Here is a 23,305-nt window from a genome sequence, read left to right on the forward strand (position 1 = left end):
GAATAACAATCTCACTCCCCCTCTCACTTGCTGGTGCACACTGGAAAAGTCCTCCCTGGACTGAGGGGTTGCAGCGAGTACCCTCACCAACTGAGCAAGATGGGGCTGGAGAAGTTGGTGCCTGTGACGGGAGTAAACCATAGAATTTTAGGCTAACAATATGGCCAAATGGGATGGAGAAGCAAAGACATCGATGCAGAAAGACGGCTTCCCCACCTCCACCCGTGGGGAGGAACGTCTCCTTCCAGCTGATTTTAGATGACAATGGAAAAGGAAAGCCTATCACTATATAGTGTCCTGCATCTACCACCCCCACTCGCTCTATCCTTGGTACACAGACATCCCCCCGGCCCCGCTAATGCCCCCACCCGCCAACGCCTGCCCAGGCCTCATCTATCCACCCCTTCCCTGACACAGGGCAGCTCAATTCCTCTGCTTCTGTACCCAAGAATCTGGTGACAGGGCTAACTTCTTGGAACTTTGTTTAGGGCTGAACCCTGGTGTCAACTGACCTTTCCAATCCTAAATCCCTCAGTCCCCTCTCTCAGCACTCTTGAGTCCTGTCCGACAGAGAATCTATCAATTCTAGCATTAGAATAAAATTTTGTAGTTTATGTTTGTTATGTAGCTTCTGAAATTAAAGTAAAAATAAACCCAGCTCTTTACAAACAGGAAAATAATAAAAGAATGCTTAGCTGAAATTGCAGACATTTCATGTCTCGTAAAAAAAGAGCTAATAAAAACGTGGATCACATTTTCATATTCACTAAATTAGCCCTTTTACAAAAGATTTGTTTACTGCTGGGTTAAAACTGCCACAGAAGCTCGGCAAGCTACATGTAAATGTGTGTTTAGCAATCATGGTAGAATAATAATACTAACAATTATTATTATTATTGTCATCATCATTATTATTATTTAGAGTACTGAGCACTATTTATCTAAACAACTTAGGGAATGCTTGCAGTTTCAGCTGAGTTTGGATAAGTTATCTGTAAATAAAAACTGGGTTTTAGAGATTTTCATCTTTTTGGTGGATACATAGAGCTTATGGCTGTGGCTATTTCTGCCGATGGGATTACCTGGTGAGGACCTCTACGCTGTATAAAAGGGCCTGCAGGGATGTCGCAAGAGCAGCCATGGCGGCGATCTCCTCTCGGGCAGCGGGCCCTGTCTCCACTTGTGACGTTTGCCTCTTTAGCTTTTGTAGGTAACATGGCACCAAAGCTTCCAAGACCATCAGCATCTGAAGACTTTAATCAACAGATAGAAAACCAAATCACGTTTTTACACCCTACTTGATATTCTGGAGCATGGAGAAATGAAAAGCCTCTAGAGAGTTGGAAAACTCTGAATCCCCTTCCCACACCACCCAAGTCAAGAGTAATTAAAGCTGCTGGAAATATCTACCAACACTAATTAATTAGTTAATTAAGCACCGGATAAAAGGTGATAAAATTCTGCATTTAGGAAGAATATTATCTACTTGGGAGAGTTAGCATATATACAATTGGTTGAAAGAACAATAGAATGGTGACAGGTAGAGCTATTCAGTCAATCAGAGAAACAAGCTTCACAAAAATCAACAAAGCTTCCATTCAGTAATTTGTAACAAATCTGAGACAAAATAAAACCCTTCTTGGGCTTCCCTGGTGGCGCAGTGGTTGAGAGTCCGCCTGCCGATGCAGGGGACACGGGTTCGTGCCCCGGTCCCGGAAGATCCCACATGCCACGGAGCGGCTGGGCCCGTGAGCCATGGCTGCTGGGCCTGCGCGTCCGGAGCCTGTTGCCCCGCAACGGGAGAGGCCACAGCAGTGAGAGGCCCGCGTACCGCAAAACAAACAAACAAACAAAATAAAACCCTTCTTTAGGAGTCTGGCTTCTTAAAGCTTAAGCAAGTTTACAGCAAGAGTCTGGTCTGGAAACAGTCACTGTGATACAGGTATGAAAATGGCTGCTTACTAGTGTGAATAATTTAAAAATTCAGCTATATTTTGCTATCGAGAGACATTAAATATAAGTATATAGAAATGTTGAAGGTGAAAGTAAGAGCAAACACCAAAAGAATGCTGATGTAACTATTATGTCAGACAAAACAGACTTCAAGGTAAGTTAAAGATGGAAATTTCATAATTGTAAAAGGACCTATTACCAGACATCAGACTTTTTATAAAACTATCATAATTAAGACAGTATAATATTGGTGCAAGGATAGACAAATAGATATGTGAAACAGAATAAGGAGTCCAAAACAAATCCACAGATACTTGATTTATAACAAAGATGACACTGCAATGCAATGGGGAAAGGCTAGTCTTTTCTATAAATGGTGCTTGGGTCTATTGCCTATTAGATACGTCTATGGGAAAAATAAACTTTGGCCCTTACTTTACACCATACCAAAATTAATTCCAGATGGCTTGTTAATCTAAATGTTAAGATAAAAACAAAGAAGCACCTAGCATATAAGGGGATATATTCATAACCTTGGGTTAGCCAAGATTTCATAAGAGGACACAGAAAGCACTAAAAAATAGGAAAAAGGTGACACATTGGACTGTATTAAAATGAAGAGCTCTGTTCATCAAAAGACAACCTTAGGGGAGTAAAATTATAAACCACAGAGTAAGAGATGTTATTTGAAATACAAGTAGCCAGTGGTGTGCTGGAATGGCTAAATAACCAGTCAAGAAGGCCTACTGGACAACCCCCAGAATGGGAGAAAATATTTGCAACTGAAGCAACTGACAAAGGATTCATCTCCAAAATATACAAACAGCTCATGCAGCTCAAGATCAAAAAAACAAACAACCCAATCAAAAAATGGGTGGAAGACCTAAACAGACATTTCTCCAAAGAAGACATACAGATGGCCAAGAAACACATGAAAAGATGTTCAACATCACTAATTATTAGAGAAATGCAAATCCAAACTACAAAGCAGTATCACCTCACGCCTGTCAGAATGACCATCATCAAAATATCCAAAAGCAACAAATGTTGGAGAGGGTGTGGAGAAAAGGGAACACTCTTACACTGTTGGTGGGAATGTAAACTGATGTAGCCACTATGGAGAACAGTATGGAGGTTCCTTAAAAAACTAAAAATAAAACTACTATATGACCCAGCAGTCCCACTACCAGGCATATACCCAGAGAAAACCATAATTCAAAAAGATACACGCACCCCAAGGTTCACTGCAGAACTATTTACAGTAGTCAGGACATGGAAGCAACCTAATTGTCCATCAACAGAGGAATGGATAAAGATGATGTGGTACATATATACGCTGGAATATTATTCAGCCATAAAAAGGAACGAAATTGGATCATTTGCAGAGATGTGGACAGACTTAGAGACTGTAAGACTTCACTTCATACAGAGTAAAGTAAGAGAGACAGAGAAAAACAAATATTGTATATTAACACATATGTGGAATCTAGAAAAATGGTATAGATGTTCTTATTTGCAAAGCAGAAATAGAGACACAGACATAGAGAACAAACGTATGGATACCAAGGGGGAAGGGGGGGACGGGATGAACTTGGAGATTGGGATGGGATTAACAGATATACACTGCTGATATTACGTGTAAAATAGATAACTAATGAGGACCTACTGTATAGCACAGGGAACTCTACTCAATGCTCTGTGGTGACCTAAATGTGAAGGCAATCCAAAAAAGAGGAGGTATATGTATAGCTGATTCACTTTGCTTTACAGCAGAAACTAACAACATCATAAAGCAACTATACTCCAATAAAAATTAATTTAAAGAAAAAGGCCTACCATAAGCATCTCTTTCCAACACCACATTCAATGATGTCATTCTGGTATTTTGTATTCAGCAATTGCTACATATTGGCAAATTGGCAATGCTACACATTAGAAACTCTTTCTCCCAGAGAGCTGCTTGTTAAATGTTTACCAGCAACACCACTCTATATAAGTTAAAATGTATTTATATCACACTCTTTAAAAAAAATTCTATATATCAAATAAAAATGACTGATAATCTCATTTAAAAATGGGTAGAATACTTCAATAGGCCCCTTGCAAAAGTAGATATCCAAATTCCAGTAAACAATCTGAAAGGCTTCCAAACCTTTTAATGTGCTGGAGGGAAATGGAAATCAAAACCACAATGAGATATCACTATAAGCCAACAAAAACAGTTAAAATAAAAAAGACTGACAAAGTGTTGATGAGGCTGTAGAGTACTGGAACACCTATACACTGCTGTTGGGAGTGAAAACTGATACAAGCCCTCTGGAAAACTTTTTGGTAGTATCTACTAAAGCACAACATATACATACTCCATGATCTAGCAGAGCATTTCTACCCACAGAGACGCATATATATGTGCACACAAAGACATATATAAAAATGTTCACTGCCGCATTACTGGTAAGAGCTTCAAACTGGACACAACATTAATGTCTGTCAACAAAAGAAGAAATACACAAATTGCAGCATAGCCATACAATAGAATATTATAGACAAATGAAGAACTACTGTTATACACAATTGCGTGGATGAATCTCATGAAATAATACTGAATAACAGAAGTCAGACATTAAAAAATACCTACCATATTATTTCATCGTAGTTGAGTTCAGAAACAGACAAAGCTGATTTGTGGTGTTGGAAATCAGGATAGTGGTTCTTTTATCTGATTTTTCAATTTGAGTGGTAGCTACACTGATGTGTTAACTTTGTATACATTCATTAAACTATAAAATTACAATTTGTAAAAACTTTCTTGTATGAATATTTAAATAAAATACATTATTTAAAAAAAATTTTAAGCACAACAGGGACTTGGAATTACAAATGTTGAAGTCTTGTAAGAATTGAATTTATTCCCATGAAACATATCCTAGGGAACAACTACTTAAGAGATCCTGGCTCCACCCAGGAATTAAGAACAGTTCTGGCTTAAACAGAGCAGAATAAGGTATTAGGGAGGTTTTTAAAAAAATTTTTAATTTAGCTTAACAGTATTGGACTCTGGCTTTTAACTCACAATGACAAGAGAATTTGATTGTGAACTCTAATTCCTTTTGATTTCAATGTGTTTGGATTTTCACTTGAAAGTGTCTTTCATAGCTCGTTGGGAATTTGATAATGCGAGGATTTTTTAGTCAAATTTAGGGCTTCTCTATGCTGCTAGCATTTTAATATTAGAGAATCTTTATACATTTTGTTATTGCAGTGTCTTCATGTTATCACTTAATCGCACTGCAGAATCTCTGATACACCCTAATAACATGGTACTGGATATGCTTGGAGTGGAAAATAGAAGAGGGGGTATTTTGACACTTAGGAATCGAGTGGACTTGGAGTTAAGTTAATGTAAGGTTTTGATCCATTTTTGAACCTTTTATGGAGCTGTGATATTGTAGGAGGAGCCTAAGGAAAGTAGGATGAAGACCGTCCTGAGAGAGGGTAGATTTGCCCTCCTGAGGCAGGGCTGACCAGGGGCACAGAGTTTAATCCCCATTGCTTAAGACAGAATAAGGTGGGAATGTTGGGGATGGGGGTGGCATATTTTATTCATTCCTTATGTTTCCTTCCAGCAGAGAGAGTTCAGTCAATATCAATCCCGGTTCCTCTTTGCCCTTTTACTCATTCGGTTCTGGAGAAGACAAAGACTTACCTGAGGGGCAAATTGATATAGACATACTGGGCAAAATCATCTCAGCTCTTTTCCTTTTCCTGGAAAAGCCTGCCAACAGGGCTTCTACCCTCTGCTGTGAGTTCTCAGGGCAGTCCTGTTTCAAGCCTGATTCCCCTACTTAATCTTTCTCAACACTAAAGGTGATATTTCAACCTCCCTTCTGCCTTCCTTCATTTATTTAGAACATGGGCAAGAAAGAAGTCACTCTTCACTGGATCCTTCCAGAAACCTCAACTCTTATGACTGACACCGTTTCAGGAGTTTCTGAGAAAGGATAAAGAGGACCCTGAAGATGGCTGTGATATTCAGCTCAGGCAAGGAGAGCAGAGATTTCCACCAGAGGCTGTGGTAAGAATAAACTGTATGCATTTTCTTCAGGTGGCTTCTCATGTTTACAGACTTGGTAGGTAAGAGGCAGGATGAGGTAAGGTGACTTGGCTCAGCGCCTTGAGATGGCTGAGCAACAGATTTCATAAGGGAAAACTTCAAAATAAATTGCTCTGGGACCAGAGGCAGGAGAGATTATTTGCAGTGGGGGGACTGGGAAATGCACTGTGGAGATGGGGCGGAGGTCACCCTGCTTGTCAGCGGGATGTTCTGACCCTACCATCTGCTCTCTCTGTCCCAGCGGTGTGTGAGGAGATAGTACATAATGAACAAACTGATGGAAGAATATTAAATAATGGTATTACACTCTAAGATTAATCCCGAATAATAAAGCAGTCTGGGAATACCTGACCAGTTGTCTGCTGCTTTTTTCATTGATTACTTTAAAAATACAAATTCCCAGTCTTTTATCCAATTCATAATAACTATTCTGAAAGAATTTTTGATATAAAATAAAACTGACAATTGTTAAAACACCACTGAGTAGAATTTGTTATTTAATAAACATCCTGCTTCAGATGTTTATTCTACATTAAGAAACTACATCTTATGGGCACCGTTGAAATTTGACTTGGGGAAACTGCAGTAATGATCAAAACCTGAAACACAACAGCTCAAAATGACAGAAACTCTAATGAGCAAAGTTTGATACAGACCAAGATAAAATAAGTCCTCCCCTAAAACTTAATCAATGAATGTAAACTTTATTATAAATTTTACATAGAAAGAAAATAATTTCAATGAAAAGAACTTTGATAAAATGAAAAGTTGAAAGTGGCTTATTTGCAACATAAACTGACTGAGGAATTAAACTGGCATAAATAAATTAGAAAATAATCCCTTAATGAAAATTTATAGGTATAATTATGATTAAGATGTTTGTATTTATAAAGTCGTAGTCAAAATATCCTTGGGGTCAAAGTATCCACTGGGTTAAAATAGTAGAGTTGCAATAGTTGGGTCAATATTTTTCTACACTAATTGAAAACCAGAAGTAGATTTGAGGAGGAATATGAGAAACTGATAAGGAGATTTGATCAAACAGAGAGAATTAAGAATTTTAAGTAATGTGGAAATCTGTAAGCCCCAAGCAATCTTTAGATCCCAAGTAGATCACTATGCTTTACTTTCAGATCAGTTATACATTTCTATCTAGTGTTCCATAAATCACCCGATCTATAGATGTTTCAGGATAGGCTTGTATTAGGTTAGAACTGGACTGGTATGAATAGACAAGCGCTAGTTCTCTGTTGGTTTCACCAGGAGAATCACTAGTCATCTTCCCTTTCACTTCAAACCTGAGTCAGAGTCACAACTCACCCTGAGCACATGAGATCAACAGCTGGTCCCAGGAGGTAGGACCAATGCGCGTGACTCTGGGTTAGATCAGAGCCAGCAACCCTGAGTTCACACTCAGATAAGATTTATATTTTATTCCTGTGTGACAGGAGTTTGTAGTCTCAGTTCTTTGAATTTACATTAGAAAGGTGATAACCTACCTAGATCTGGCAGTCTTAACAGAGGAGCAATACCCTGGAATAATTCATTAGCCCATCCTTCTCTCAAAAGAAAGAAAGTTGAGGCAAAAACTGTGATATGTTTATGACTAATCCATATTTTTATTTTCAAACTATTTTCTCACCACAAAGGCCTATGCAAGAAGAATTACAAATGAGAGAAATAGGAACATGGAAACAGTTGGCTGTTATCTGATTCATTCATTTTATAAATTTATATTGTTATATATGGAATACAGCACTATATTAGGCATTGGAAGATATATCACATATACTAAGAATATGGTAGAATACAATCGAATGCTTTGTTTATGGGTTAGATATTACATGAAAAAATCAAAGTAGATTGAGAAATTAAGAGGGAGAGATTTCCTAATGTTGAATTGAGGAAGAGGAGGGAAGGCCATAGGGCTGATTAAGCCAGAATTATGGAACATTTGGAAGGAATGCAGCTCTTATCTTTAAGCATGTACATTACATAAAAAGCGGTTATCCATAATTCATTTGAATTATTGTCTCTGCCTTTAGAATACCTATTTTAATAGAGATATGAGGTATTTTTATTTAACATATTATATATATATATACTATATATATATATATAGTGTATGTATATATATATATATATATATATATATATATACACACTATATATATATGTAAATAAAATCTGGTCAGAGCCAACACCCTAGAACTGGAAATAACACTCGCCATGGTGAGTCCTTTGGATTCCTTGCACTTGGCAAAATGACAGGCAAGATTTCTCTTCCTGCTGTTTGTGTGACACAAGTTCTTATTGCTCCTTGAAATGAGTTTTCTTAAGTAGCTTAAATGTCTTTTCTGAAATTTTATTTGCTATTAATTTCTGTTACATGTGAGGATATTTCCTAAACAAGACTAAAACATCTTAGCCACTTCATAATTTCCAAATTAGGGGATTTCAAATTGATGAAGATTTACTATATTTTTCATAACCTCTGCTATGACAAGTTCCCTAAATTTAGTTTTTGAAAACGTACTTGCCAGAACATTACAGGCTAATCTTAGCAAACATAACCTTTGTAGTCGCTCAATTTTATTTCCTTTGCCATACTTACTTATTACAAGGCATGGAATAAAAGGCTGCAGTTACCTTCTGAATGACTCAGGAGCATATGCCACCACAGTAACACAGAGCTTAATGGCTTCACTTATAGAGAAAGTCAGGTCTTCGTTTCCATAGCAGAAATCTGAAGGGACAGAAGGGCAAGGCACACAATCAGAGTGGATTCCACCAGGGATAAAGAAGAATTTATTACTCCTAACACTTTCTTTCCAGTTATATTTTGTAGGCATTTCCTTGTTAGACTTTATTCCTAAACTGTGAACACTTAATATCCTCATCTAAAGGGACTAAAAATTCTGTTCTATTTTTGAATAATCAGATGACAAATAAAAGTGCTTTATTTTGGTAGTTTAAAAAAACTCATCTAATAGAAGGATATTTGGATGCTGTAAGGTAAGACATGAGACTTCATCTTTGAATACCTCTAATTGTAGACATTCCATGATAATAAAAGCCTGTCTTAAAGGGTTATTCACTTAGAATTGCCCAGGAAAACCCAATTTTCTGAAAACTACAGTGGTCTATTGAGCCCCCCTTTTAATACAATTTTCATGGCAGAGAATCCTTTACATTTTAAGATTTACAAGAAATTTAAGAAAAACAGGAGATAGGAAAATGTACTCATTTAATTTATACCACCGTTCCACTTATTTTTGCTATTTTGATTTAGCTCAAAATATTCAGTATAAGGTCGTTTAAAAAAAGAAAGATTACAAAAAGAAAAAGAATGCCAAGGCAAGTTTTGCTTTTACCTAATGACTTAAGAGGCTTCTCAGCTTTGACCAGCTCTAAGATGTCTAGGATGTCCATGGTCTCCCCCTCCAGCGACTGCAGCAAGTCAAACAGGCACTGAGCTGACACGCCTTTGCTGGACCCAGTATTGGCAGCATCCTGTACAAAGAAAAGCCATTTTAGGCCAACATTAAGAAGTTTACAAATAACAAATTCTGGAGAGGGTGTGGAGAAAAGGGAACCCTCATACCCTGTTGGTGGGAATGTAAGTTGGTGCAGCCACTGTGAAAAACAGAATGGAGGTTCCTAAAAAAAACTAAAAATAGAGTTGCCATATGATCCAGCAATCCCACTCGTGGGCACATATCCAGAGAAAACTCTAATTCAAAATGACACATGCACCCATATGTTCATAGCATCACTATTCACAGTAGCCAAAACAGGGAAACAACCTAAATGTCCATCGACAGATGAATGGATAAAGAAGATGTGGTACCTATATACAATGGAATCCTACTCAGCCATAAAAATAATGAAATAATGCCATTTGCAGCAACATGGATGGACCTAGAGATTATCATACTAATTGAAGTTAGAAAGAGAAAGACAAATACCATATGATATCACTTATATGTGGAATCTAAAATATGACACAAATGAACTTACCTATGAAATAGACTCACAGACACAGAACAGAATTGTGGTTGCCAAGGAGGGTGAAGGGGGATGGATTGGGAGTTTGGGATTAGCAGATGCAAACTATTATATATAGAATGGATAAACAACAAGGTCCTACTGTATAGCATAGGGAACTATATTCAATATCCTGTGATAAACCATAATGGAAAAGAATATAAAAAAGATGTATATATATATGTGTATAACTGAATCATTTTGCTGTACAGCAGAAATTAACACAACATTGTAAATCAACTATACTTCAATTAAAAACAAAAGAAAAGCCATTTTAGTTTATTAATTCCTACATCAGTACTAATATGGTTTGATCAGAAATACAAGTTTCATAAACACTGCCATTGATAACAATATCTAGGCAGTATTCAGCTTACAGAATTCTGCATCCAACCATGCTATTGTATGGAGTGAACACCTGAGTTTTAAGGGATCTATTAAATGCTAATCTAGTACAAAAGAGATATTTGTGGAAACTCATAAAAATACAGCAACATGTGAATGGCCAGTAAAGTTCATGCCTATGTTTTCTCTGGTCTATGATAATGGGACTCAGCATTCCCCCGCAAATTTCCATAATGGATTGGTTGAATACATCAAATATGTTTGAGAAACAGATGAATTTTTTGACAACCCTGGGAATTTTACAGGTCTTAGTTGATAATCTATCTCCAGAATGGAGATACTTACCGTCTCAAATCTCTGTAAAATGACTTTGATTCATTCATTAAAACAACAAATCCTCCTGGGCATATATCCAGAGAAAACTCTAATTCAAAAAGATACATGCACCCCAATGTTCACTGCAGCACTATTTACAATAGCCAGGACATGGAAGCAACCTAAATGTCCATCGACAAAGGAATGAATAAAGAAGATGTGGTATATACATATAAAATGGAATATTACTCAGCCATAAAAAGAATGAAACAATGCCATTTGCAGCAACATGGATGGACCTAGAGATTGTCATACTAAGTGAAGTAAGTCAGAAAGAGAAAAACAAATATCATATATTAATGCATATATGTGGAATCTAGAAAAACAGTATAGATGATCTTATTTGCAAAGCAGAAATAGAGACACAGACGTAGAGAACAAATGTATGGATACCAAGGGGGAAGGGGTGGTGGTGGGATGACTTGGGAGATTGGGATTGGCATATATACACTACTACGTATAAAATAGATAACTAATGAGAATCTACTATATAGCACAGGGAACTCTACTCAATCCTCTGTGGTGACCTAAATGGGAAGGAAATCCAAAAAAGAGGGGATATATGTATACATATAGCTGATTCACTTTGCTCTACAACAGAAACTAACACAACATTGTAAAGCAACTATACTCCAATAAAAATTAATTTAAAAAAAAAACCTCATTAAATTCCTACTATGTGCCAGGCACCATTTTGTGCACTGCAGTTACAGCAAAACAAAAACAAACAAAACAACAACTAAAAACAAGCAAAAGGCAAGCAAAAACCAGACAAATGTCTCGTTTTAACGGAGCTCAAATTCTACTGTGGGGTGTGGTAAAGATACATATTAGTGAAACAAATACATATATTACATGTGATATGATATAAATGCTCTGCAGAAAATAAAAATAAAGCAGGGTAAGTGCTAGAGAGTGACAGAAAAAAATGAGAATCCGGAACTCTTCCTTTTATCATTTTCCATTTTCCATCCTTTCATTAACTGAGTATAAAAATCCAGAGAGTTGATCTATTTACATCCTAGGGGCCGAAATAAGGGTTGAAGAGAAACGTTGAAGAGAGAAGATTTTCTTGTTGAAAGAGAAATAATTTTTGGTATTTATATTCCATTGCTTGAATAAAGAGAGCTGAGAGACTGATTATACAAATGCACAATGACCAGGCCATACATAAATATAGAACTGATCTACAATCTGTAGTAACCAGCCCAGGAATCCCTTGCTGTAGTAAGCTCTGAATAAACAGACTTTGCTTTCCTCGTTGGGTTGGTCTTTATTTCCACAGAGCTTACTCACAGGAAACTCCAGGAGAGGGGCCACACTTGCAAACAGCTGGAGCACAAAGGGCTTCCGGTGTAGAATGTAGAACTGATGGCAGGCGAATTCAATGGCTTGACGCAACTGGGGATTGCTTTCATAGTCAGAGTACACCTATGGAAAAATGTCACCATATTCAGAAAATTCCTTAACAGCCTACTAGAGTTGTGTTTGCTTTTAAAACTCATAGCCATGGGAAGCATGGACGGAAATGACTAATTTCATAAACTGATGGAGGGGAGTGTAAAATGGTATATACCTTCTTGAGAGAGATCTGGCAATATACATAAAAATCCTAAAAATATAGATATGTTATATATATATTTATATACTTACATATATATATATATAAGTATATTTATATTTAATCCTAAAAATATACTTTTTTCTCGGGAAGTTTGTGACTAGTGATTTATCTTAAGAAAACAGACAAATGTACAAAGATATAATATATACAATAATGACTGCTGCAAGGTTGCTTAAAATAGTAGAAAATTTGAAACAACTTAAATTATTCATAAATTGGGGTTAAGTGTATTATGTATATGCATTCAACAGAATACTATCAGTTATATTTTAAAAGATGCTATATAGTGCTACAGGGAAAACTCCCACAATATTCTTAATGTCACATTAAAAAAGGTAGGTAACAAACTTGAATATATGGTACGATTCAACTTCTGTTTTAGAAAAAGTACGAGAGAGTACCAAGATTTTCAAGATGTGTAAACGATGGTTATCTAGGGGGAGGATTATGGGTGATCTTTTTTTTTTTTAAATAATATTCTTTTTTCTTTAAACCCCACATTTGTTTATTTATTTATTTTTGGCTGTGTTAGGTCTTCGTTTCCGTGCGAGGGCTTTCTCTAGTTGTGGCAAGCGGGGGCCACTCTTCATCGCGGTGCGCGGGCCTCTCACTTTCGTGGCCTCTCTTGTTGCGGAGCACAGGCTCCAGACGCGCAGGCTCAGTAGTTGTGGCTCACGGGCCTAGTTGCTCTGCGGCATGTGGGATCTTCCCAGACCGGGGCTCGAACCCGTGTCCCCTGCATTAGCAGGCAGATTCTCAACCACTGCGCCACCAGGGAAGCCCCATGGGTGATCTTTATTTTCTTCTTTAAACTTTTCTTTATCTTTCGAATTTTATAATGAGCATTTATTGTTTTTGATAATTATTTAAAAAGTTATACAGGAAATTCCAACTATCTAAAAATAGGACAGAGTGCCCTGATGATATTAAAAATCAATTTCTTGGGCTTCCCTGGTGGCGCAGTGGTTGAGAGTCCGCCTGCCGATGCAGGGGACACGGGTTTGTACCCCGGTCCGGGAAGATCCCACATGCCGCGGAGCGGCTGGGCCCGCGAGCTGTGGCCACTGAGCCTGCGCGTCCGGAGCCTGTGCTCCACAACGGGAGAGGCAACAACGGTGAGAGGCCCGCGTACCGCAAAAAAAAAAAAAAAAAAAAAAAGTCAATTTCTTGCCCCTGTAGTTGAGCAAATGCCACTTTACACAAACATGCATTACTTCCATAATTTTATTAAAATTTCCATAAAAATGAGAAGTAGGATGAGCCCTCAAGGCCCCTTCTGAACTTTATTCAGTACTCCTAACTGTAGCCATGTACACATTAGGCATGACTAAGTGAAAACTGTTCCTGCTACATTCACCTCCTCCAACCTTGTCATACCAAATTTAATGGCAATGAAAATTTCTATTCAGATAGAGGTTGGAGACTCTCTTGGGAGAAACATCAACTGAATGCTTGCCATACATTTGAATAATGGTTCTCAAGCTTCCTAGGGCATTAAAACCACCTGGAGGTCTTGTAAAAACACAGATTACTGGGCCCTGACTCCAGACTTTCTGATTAAGTAGCACTGGGATGGAACCCAAGAATGTGCATTTCTAACAAATCCCCAGGTGATGCTGCTGCTTCTGCTGCTGTTGCTCCAGACAGTGCACTTTGAGAACCACTGGTCCAGAAGAAATGGGAAAGCAGAGCCCAGGTCTGGGAGATCTCAGAAGACAATGGAATATTATGACCTTTTGGAAGTTTCTAGGGCGGGTTCATTTGGTGCCTTTTGAGGTCATAAAAGAAGATAATTCCATCATTAAAAGTTTTGGTACAGATCTTGTTGACCTGTTCCATGGGCAGGAGAGGACAGCCTGTGCACCTGCAGCATGGTGGGCAGAATCCACTGGTAGCCGCTGAGGGAGAAGAGGTGATTGAAGTGCACAGCGCTGTTGATGACGGTGGCCGCGTACTGCCTGAGCAGGGCACTGTCCTCTGGGTGCAGGATCAGAGCCCCGTTAAAAACGTTGAGGAAAAGCATGATTTCATCTCCCCAGGGAAACTCGCTCGGCATGCCCAGGAACATCTCCTCCAGGAGCTGGATCCACAAGCTTTTCTGAAGAGTGTCGAGGCCAAACAGCTCCTTCCCAGCTGTGAAACATGAAACAGCAGAGACAGAATTAGCCCCACGCCAATCCTGTCAGTGTGGAGGGCGATCAAACCCCAGGGCGCTGATGTTTCCAGCTCAGGGACATGAAGATCTACTGCTGATACGTTTCCCAGAGCAATATTGCAGCCATTGCTGTGACACCTCCTAACCCTCCAAGTACTTTCTTCATCAACTCTTTGATTCAACTCTGTGGGCAAGACGGGGCAGGCAGGTGCAGTGTCTTGCTGCTGCATAAGCTGTGGCTTTGAGAAAAAATAAGCTATTAAGAAAATGGCAGGGCTGGGACTTGTTCTTGGTCTTTGAACTCATGGTCAGACTAGAGCTGTGTCTACTATTTCTCTGGAGCTTCTGGATGAAGATGTAGAGCATACGGATGCTGATTTAAGTAAACTGTCCCAGATTAATAACTGAGTAACAGAGCGTGGTTTCAAAATGGGTCTCTTCCAATTTCTCTGTCTCAGTCTCCCTCTCTCTCTCTCAATTTGAATAATGGTTCTCAAGCTTCCTAGGGCATCGAAACCACCTGGAGGTCTTATAAAAACACAGATTACTGGGCCCTGACTCCAGACTTTCTAATGAAGAAGGTATAATTTAGATAGAGTACAAGGCACAGAAAATAAATGTAGAATTCAATGAATTTTGACAAAAATACCCACTCAGGTAACGAACACGCCAATCAATGTATAGACCATTTTCATCACCTGAGAAAGTTCTCTCATACCCCTTTCTGGGAAATCCATTCCCCCCAGTCCAGAGGTAACTACTGTTCTGATTTCTGTCACTGTAGATTCGTTTTGCCTCCTCTTGAATTTCATATAAATATCTGTTCTTCACTTAGTCAAGTACTCTCCTAACAATACCACACTGCTTCCTTCAATTGCTTACGATTAGCTTAGAGCAGTGGTCTCAGGATTTGGTCCTTGGCACAGAAGCACCAGCCTCACCTGGGAGCTTGTCAGAAATGCAAGTTCCCAAGCCCCATTCCAGAGCTACTGAATCAGAAACTCGGGGCCGGAGGGTGGGACCCAGCAATCTGTGTTTCATCAAGTTCTCCAGGTGATTCTTGTGTCCACTCAAGAGCTGAGAGCCACTAGCTTAGAGAACTGTCTGCCGATTAAGATAGAGACGTCCTCTAGCTGAGGACAAAAGAAGGGCAGGAGAAGAAGCCCAAGAGAGGAAATGCTTCTTTCTTGATACCTTGAGGATCACTGAAGAGTGAAAACTCCGCATCAATAGCACTTCGAGGGAATGAGGGCAGTCGGAGGAGGTCTTCCTGGAGCATGGAGACGTGGGACTGCTTGTGGGCTGTGGGGATCTTCTGGGTGAGGGAGATGAGAAACAAAACCCTCCCCACTTCCTCCAGCTTCCGAGTGAATACCTACCGGCAAAGGTAGGAGCAGATGAAAAGTAGAATTGGCAATTCTGAAATTACCAAGAGTGAAGAAACTGAAGTGAAAACCTTAATGGCAAACCGGGCTGATTAAAAATTGAAAGATGGGGGAAGTGAAATGGGAGAGAAATATTTTTTCTTTACCACACAGAAAGAGCAAACAATACTTAATTGACTCTCACTTCCTGCATCTGTCCTACAGAAGGAAGTGTTTCTTATGGAGTTTGCCAGCTAGAGGAGGAGAACAAGGCAAGCACTGTCAAGAACAGTTCAGTAGTAAATACAGCCCATTTGTTTGGATGTCATAATATAGAAGACCTTCTCCAACAGGAGCCAGTCAGTTCCAATTGCTTCTATCATTTCTACTGATGCCTTACGCAGTTTCTGGGTTTGCCTCTTAAAGACTGAAATGGGCTCCAGGAAAAACCTATCTTGGAACAAAAGCTAATAGGACCTAGATTGGTGGTCCTTTAGCCCTTAGTTTAGATGACGTGAACATGGGTCTTTCGGTCCTTCTCTTAGTGCCTTTTCTGTTGCTGATCAGTGGGCAGGGGGATGTGACTAGGAAGATGATAAGCAGTGAGCAGCTGTGGAGGAGACTTCAGAGCCAGAACCACAGGTCTGTCTATTATTATCTCCCTGAGGAAATTAGAAAGAAGTCTTAAGATCCCAGCTTGGAGTATAAATAGAGTAAGGGCCCCATTTTATGTTATTCTCTTAAAATGTGTTCTTAAACATGACTAAAAAAACACACTCGTGAAGTGAGGTTATTGATTATGGTTTTCATTATTTTGCTGCCAAAATCAGAGGCTGGGATAATTTGTGGGGAATTGTTTTAGGAATTATTTATATTTAAGGTCTTACAGTTTTGCCCAACACCTCACACTTTGTAATACATTCACTATTTTCTTTCTTCTAAATGCAATTTAGGTAGTTAATACTATGTTTTTAATTACTTAAGCGGTCGGATTCTATGCCATCCCCTGAAGATATTTTTGAATAGCATCCTTGCTACATGCGGAAAAACTGAAATAATAGTGTGTTTCAACATTTTATTAAAAATAAATGAATATAACACAAAGACCACATTAAGATTGTATCATTATTAGAATTGTGTACTACAGCTATATTTCGCTTGCAAAATAGTGAATTTCCTTAAGCTCAAAGTCTGATTTATGATGAGATGTGTAAACATTATTCTGTTCTTCAATCTTAAATCTAAGTACAGCTGCTTGATTCTGTTTCCTCCTATTTTAAGAGCAGTCAGTAACATGTCCAAGGTCAGATCCCTGGTCAGTGGCAGAGATGGGACTGAGTCCAAATCTCTGGACCTTGGTGCAGGGCCTTTTGCAGGCACACTACATTGACCCCTTTTATTTTTTTCCAGCTAGCATAAATTTCCGGGACAACCTTCTTATAGCTACACTATGTGTACTTCCAATCCCGCTTTACAAAAATGTGGAGTGAAAATCCAAACTTAGGAACTAGTAGGTAAATAAATTAGAAGATTTCTGTTATTTATACCCCAATGATTTCTCATAGCATTCTCCAAGTGAGCGTTTCTTAATACCTTTACATTATTCATCCAATTTATAAAAACTTGGTTAAAACACTATTTTTGGGAACTATCTATTGACCAAGGGCCCATCATTCTCTCTCTAGAAAGGATCATAACAGAATCTCAGGGCTGGCAACCGTTTACAGAGCATCTATCCCAATGACATGACAAAACAGAATAAAACTGTGGTGGTCAGGCACCTGTTTCTGAATGAGCTCCTGTCCTTTCTCTGGATGCATATGTACAAGGTTCAGCTGTGGAGACACGGATCTCCTAAAAGGGTAAATATCCCGAACATAGGTCTGTGGTGGGATTACACAAAGACAAAAAAAGAGTTCCAATAATTAAACTCTGACTCTCATTTCCTCTTTCCCCAAAGGTCAGACAAACATGTTATGTATTTTCTGATGGTTTAGATTCTTACTACTTTACGCTCCCCAATTCTACAAAATCCTAGGGAAGATAAACACCCTCCTCGGGAAAGCTTCAATCTCCCCAGGCTGAGTATGCTTTCCAAAGTCCAGGATGCTCTGTCAGGAGCCAAGGAGCCAGAGGCCATTTACTAAAACCCATTCTGAAGAAGAAAAGAAAAGCCCTGTAAAGTGATGTCAGTGGTCTTCCTGAGGTTTCCTTTGTTCATTAGATCACGTTACCACAATCATGCTTAATGTAGTAGAAAGCGGCACGAGAACAACATTAACATTCCAAATAAACACGTGTACTTACAATACGGGCAACTTAAGTGTTCATCTAGATGTAATAATGATGAGTGACGAAGTGCCTTACTTATCTCCTTTAATTATTACAACGACCCTAAAGTAGCTACTATCATCACCTTCCCTTTACAGACAAGGAAACTGAAGGGTACAAAGGTAAAGTGGCCAGTCCAAAGCTAATACATCAGCAGTGAGGTGGTGTGAACCAAGCGGCCATACGCCTCACCTATAAACAGCGACGCCCCCCTGCGTGAAGCTGCCCTCCGGAAAGGCGTAATGGGCTTTTGACACAGCTCTCCATGAGCATCATCACTGCAGTCTCACCTTATTGTAGTGGATAAGGTTCCATCGTTTATCCATGAGAAAGTAATGTGTAGACTGGGATTCGGGGATATTAAAAAACTCCAGACACTCCTAGAACGACAGCAATTTTTAATAAACATTTATTGAGATCATATTATGAGCCAAACAGTAAGCTGAAAGGTAAAAATGTCGTAAAACAAGGTAACTTCCTATAAGGAATATATATGTATTTATATCTTACACACATTTTATATATTATGTGTGCATATATATACGTATATATATTATATACACACACATATATATGAACATTTACATGCACACAGCTATCCAAAAAAATGACAGCATAAAGACTGATTGTGTAAGGTAGTGCAAGATAGGGGTAGGGGATTAAGACATGCAAACTACTATGCATAAAATAAATAAGCTACAAGGATATATTGTACAACACAGAATATAGCCAATATTTTAGAATAACTATAAATGGAATATGGCCTTTAAAAATTGTGAATCACTATGCTCTATACCTGAAATGTATATAATATTATACATCAACTATATCTCAATTTTAAAAAAGCCTGATAGTGTAATACAAACTATCTGCTCTGTTCTCATAGAGCTAAAAGAGGTACAATTACAATGTAGACTTGAGTGATGAACTGTGAAGGCACAGTGGCATCTACTGGTCTCAATATCAGAAGAAAGCATGTTTAGTAGCAACATTAAGAGTAATATGAACCACAGTGATTAAGCACTTATTATCTACTAAACTCTATGCTCAATGCTTTCAATGTAGAGAACTTGTATAACCTGCGCTAATAATCGAGCACTGTTGAAAAAGAAACTGAGACTAGAGAGAGCCTGTCGTCTGACTTATTTAGATAACACTGGTTGTGGTGGAGCCTGGGTTTGAACTCACTGTCTGCCTTCATGCTATCCTACCATCCAAAGTGAGTAGGAAAATGAAGTGGCTGTTAAAGTTTGCTTCACTGGGCCTGAGAGATGCTCTGGAGATGAAGGCGTGAGGCCTGGAGGAGGCTTAACGACCCTTTCTACCGAAATAAAATACACAGGCTTGCAAAACTGAATTTCTCAGAGGTCTTTCCTGGGCCGAAAGTTTGGGCTCCAGATAAACAGGGAATCACTGCACTAGTGTACTTACTACTTTCCCTTAACAACCCCACAGGCATGAGTAACAATGGACTGCGTATCTCTTAAGGGGCGTAATTGTCATAACCATTAAAAATACTTTCTTGATTCACTTAGTTTATTCTAAGGTATATATTTTCTGCCTCTCCAATCATTTCTGTCAGTGGCAAATCAAGACTGTGGATTGTTCAACGCGATGCCACAAAAAGCGTCTCTGGCATGGACTGTCACCTGACCCCTAGAGTTTGTCCCAGTGCCCTTGGCGTGCAAACCCAGGGCGGCTCCAGAACTGCCACAAGTGATGCCAGGATACTCCTAAGCAGGATTCACAGCATCTCAAGAGGAGTGTCACGTGGCTGCTGTAACTGAGAGGGAGCCAGCGTGATCTTGCCTACATCCATGTGGGGAAAATTATGCAAGGAAATAGAGGAAGTACACAAGAGTGGGGCAGATTCTAGAAGAGGTAAATAAATGCATATATTCATTTGAAGATAGAGAAAGGCAATTTAATTCAAAACTGGATGATCAGTGAAGTGGCCATAGCCATTGTGCATTAAAAACAAATCACTTCTGTCAAAAGTCATCCTTACCTTTAACAGGGCTTCAAACTGAGTATCTTCATGGACTGGTAACTGGGTTGGGATATCACACTCATTCTGTCCATGAACTACCAAGGTCTTGGTACCTACAGAAGGTAAAAATCATAATAAACTGACTTCTACTATAAGAAAGTTTATAGATAAAGCACAAATTATTAAAATATTATCAATAAGCTGACGTTTTTATTATTATTATGATTACTACCAGTGAGGGCTTAATGCGACTCGTGCATTGTATTAACTGCACTCCTTTGTTTCTAGTTAAATATATATATATATTTTTTTTTAATTTTATTTATTTATTTATTTATTTTTTTGCGGTACGCGGGCCTCTCACTGCTGTGGCCTCTCCCGTTGCGGAGCACAGGCTCCGGACGCGCAGGCCCAGCGGCCATGGCTCACGGGCCCAGCCGCTCCGTGGCATGTGGGATCTTCCCGGACCGGGGCACGAACCCGTGTCCCCTGCATCGGCAGGCGGACTCTCAACCACTGCGCCACCAGAGAAGCCCTAAATATATATCTTAAATATGTTTACTTATTATTTAAAAATCATAGCTACCGTTTAAGGAGTTCCCCATACTTTTAAATGGTTTTATGTGCACAATCATATTTAAATCTCATAGCAACCCTATGATATGGGGATTATTATTTTCACACTACAAATGAAGAAACAGAGAGAACTTATTCTTATAAATAAGAACTTATAAGTAACTTAGTCAAAGACACATTTATTTAGTGGAAGAGTCAGAATTCAAACCTTAAGCATTCCAACAAATAATCTATTCCTTTATTTTAAATGAGATGATGAGGTAATAATGGTTGAGAAGATACAAACAGAGCTATTAGCAAAAGCTAAACAAGTACCTGAAAGGTAGTGTACATTTACATTTTCTGTATTCTGCTTGGCTGGTGAGACAGTGAACATTATGATATACCTTGATTTATAATGAGTTGTTTTTAAGTGTATGCCTGACAATATGTTTCTTTGCTGTGATAAAAGCTGATCTCTTTGTTGAGTAACCTAGAGACACATAAATATACCATCACCACTTACTGAATGCTTACCACGTGTCAGGTGTGGCAGCTAGTATTGTACAAACCTAAACTCATTTATTCCTCACGACTATCAAGTATGAATCATACTCCCATTGTACGTGTGAGTAAAGAAAGCTTTAAAAGTGATGTCCTTTTTCATAGCTAATATTAATTACACAGATGATAAATGGCAGTGCTCTGATTTTAACATAGGCCTCTTTGCTGCCAGAACCTGTGTTCTTATTTATATATAATTTTGTCTTTTTATTTCAGTACATGTATTCTCTCACATTTTCTTAGACATTGCGCAAGGATAAAGGCTTGGCAAAATTTCATCTCCAAGAAAGGCAAGCTATCCAAAGTGAAAAGGAATTGTACCTAGAGTTTATATCACACTGCATGTTTTTTTGTAATTTTCCTTCCTGCTTTTCCCTTTTCCAATTTTTCATAAAGCCATCTCTCAGTGAGTTTACAAAAGCCTGGGGTCCCTGCCATGCAAACAATAGTATTCTCCTTGCAGTGCCAAAAATTCATTCAAAAAGGCTCTCAGTTCAGCTGGCCCTCTGCAATAGACTTAAATAAATCTTTAACCTTGGCAGTCCTTCAAGTACTGATTCACGTGGATCTCAGTTCTGATGTCTCCCTTTTCATCTGGCAATTGCTGACTTTTAAAGGGTCTATTGTATTTCTTCAGATTGTATCCAACAAAAATTCTTTGAAGCACTCAATCCCAGGGTCAGAAAATTTTCTCATGAATGAAAGAGACTTGGTTTGTAAAAGCCTTATTTATACTCCTAAAAAAGTTATGTCTTCCAAAAGCAGTACCTGGCATTGAAGCGGTCACCAGGAGCTTGACCTCACATTGCTCCTTCTTCATGGTCTGCTTCAGATCCTTGAAGAACAGGCCTTCTACGTAACCGACCACCTCCCACAGGAAAGTCAGAGTGGCTGAAATGGCATCCATCCCCCACTCGCAGGGGGTCCGCACAAAGTACATGATTAATCCTACCTATAAGTCAGAACAGGAAGTGGTCACAAAGTCACAGTAATTCTGAGCTTACATTCTCATTGCCTTGGCTTTTCATTTTCTTAATTAAATATTGTTTTTTTGACTTTGAATTCTCTGTTCAAATGCTTCTCTAACACTTTCAGTGGAAGTAAGCAGAAGAAGGGACAAGGGGAAAACTGGCCTGAACAGGTTGCCATATATTTTTATGTCATCACTAAAATACTTACTGCTATTTTTTTTAACATCTTTACTGGAGTACAATTGCTTTACAATGTTGTGTTAGTTTCTGCTGTATAACAAAGTGAATCAGCTACATGTCTGCGTATATCCCCATATCCCCTCCCTCTTGCATCTCCCTCCCACCCTCGCTATCCCACCCCTCTAGGTGGTCACAAAGCATGGAGCTGATCTCCCTGTGTGATGCAGCTGCTTCCCACTAGCTATCTATTTTACATTTGCTAGTGTATATATGTTAATGTTACTCTCTCACTTCATCCCAGCTTACCCTTCTCCCTCCCCATGTCCTCAAGTCAATTCTCTACATCTGGGTTTTTATTCCTGTCCTGCCCCTAGGTTCATCAGAACCATATTTTTTTTTTTAGATTCCATATATATGTGTTAGCATACCCTGAGAAAACCATAATTCAAAAAGAGTCATGTACCACAATGTTCATTGCAGCACATTTACAATAGCCAGGACATGGAAGCAACCTAAATGTCCATCATCAGATGAATGGATAAAGATATGGCACATATATACAATGGAATATTACTCAGCCATAAAAAGAAACGAAATTGAGTTATTTGTAGTGAGCTGGATGGACCTAGAGACTGTCATACAGAGTGAAGTAAGTCAGAAAGAGAAAAACAAATAATGTATGCTAACACACATATGTGGAATGTAAAAAAAAAATAAAATGGTTCTGAAGAACATAG

The 23,305-nt window shown here is 38.7% G+C and overlaps 1 protein-coding gene across 2 annotated transcripts in view; it reads right to left on the reverse strand.

Moving 5' to 3' along the window:
* UNC80 (unc-80 subunit of NALCN channel complex) overlaps positions 1 to 23,305 on the reverse strand; it is a 237,999-nt gene that overhangs the window by 38,633 nt on the left and 176,061 nt on the right. For both annotated transcript variants that reach the window (XM_027122575.1, XM_027122582.1), the window contains exons 38-47: positions 22,186 to 22,369; positions 20,317 to 20,411; positions 18,599 to 18,688; positions 17,759 to 17,860; positions 15,808 to 15,988; positions 14,323 to 14,591; positions 12,131 to 12,265; positions 9,442 to 9,580; positions 8,717 to 8,813; positions 1,083 to 1,253 (exon numbers count right to left, since the gene is read on the reverse strand). In XM_027122575.1, coding sequence (XP_026978376.1) covers positions 1,083 to 1,253; positions 8,717 to 8,813; positions 9,442 to 9,580; positions 12,131 to 12,265; positions 14,323 to 14,591; positions 15,808 to 15,988; positions 17,759 to 17,860; positions 18,599 to 18,688; positions 20,317 to 20,411; positions 22,186 to 22,369 — 1,463 coding nt within the window. The remainder of the gene's footprint in view (positions 1 to 1,082; positions 1,254 to 8,716; positions 8,814 to 9,441; positions 9,581 to 12,130; positions 12,266 to 14,322; positions 14,592 to 15,807; positions 15,989 to 17,758; positions 17,861 to 18,598; positions 18,689 to 20,316; positions 20,412 to 22,185; positions 22,370 to 23,305) is intronic.

This window comes from Aethalodelphis obliquidens, unplaced genomic scaffold (genome assembly GCF_003676395.1).
Source record: "Aethalodelphis obliquidens isolate GAN/ISIS:26980383/991018 unplaced genomic scaffold, ASM367639v1 scaffold2, whole genome shotgun sequence".
Lineage (NCBI taxonomy): Eukaryota > Metazoa > Chordata > Mammalia > Artiodactyla > Delphinidae > Aethalodelphis > Aethalodelphis obliquidens.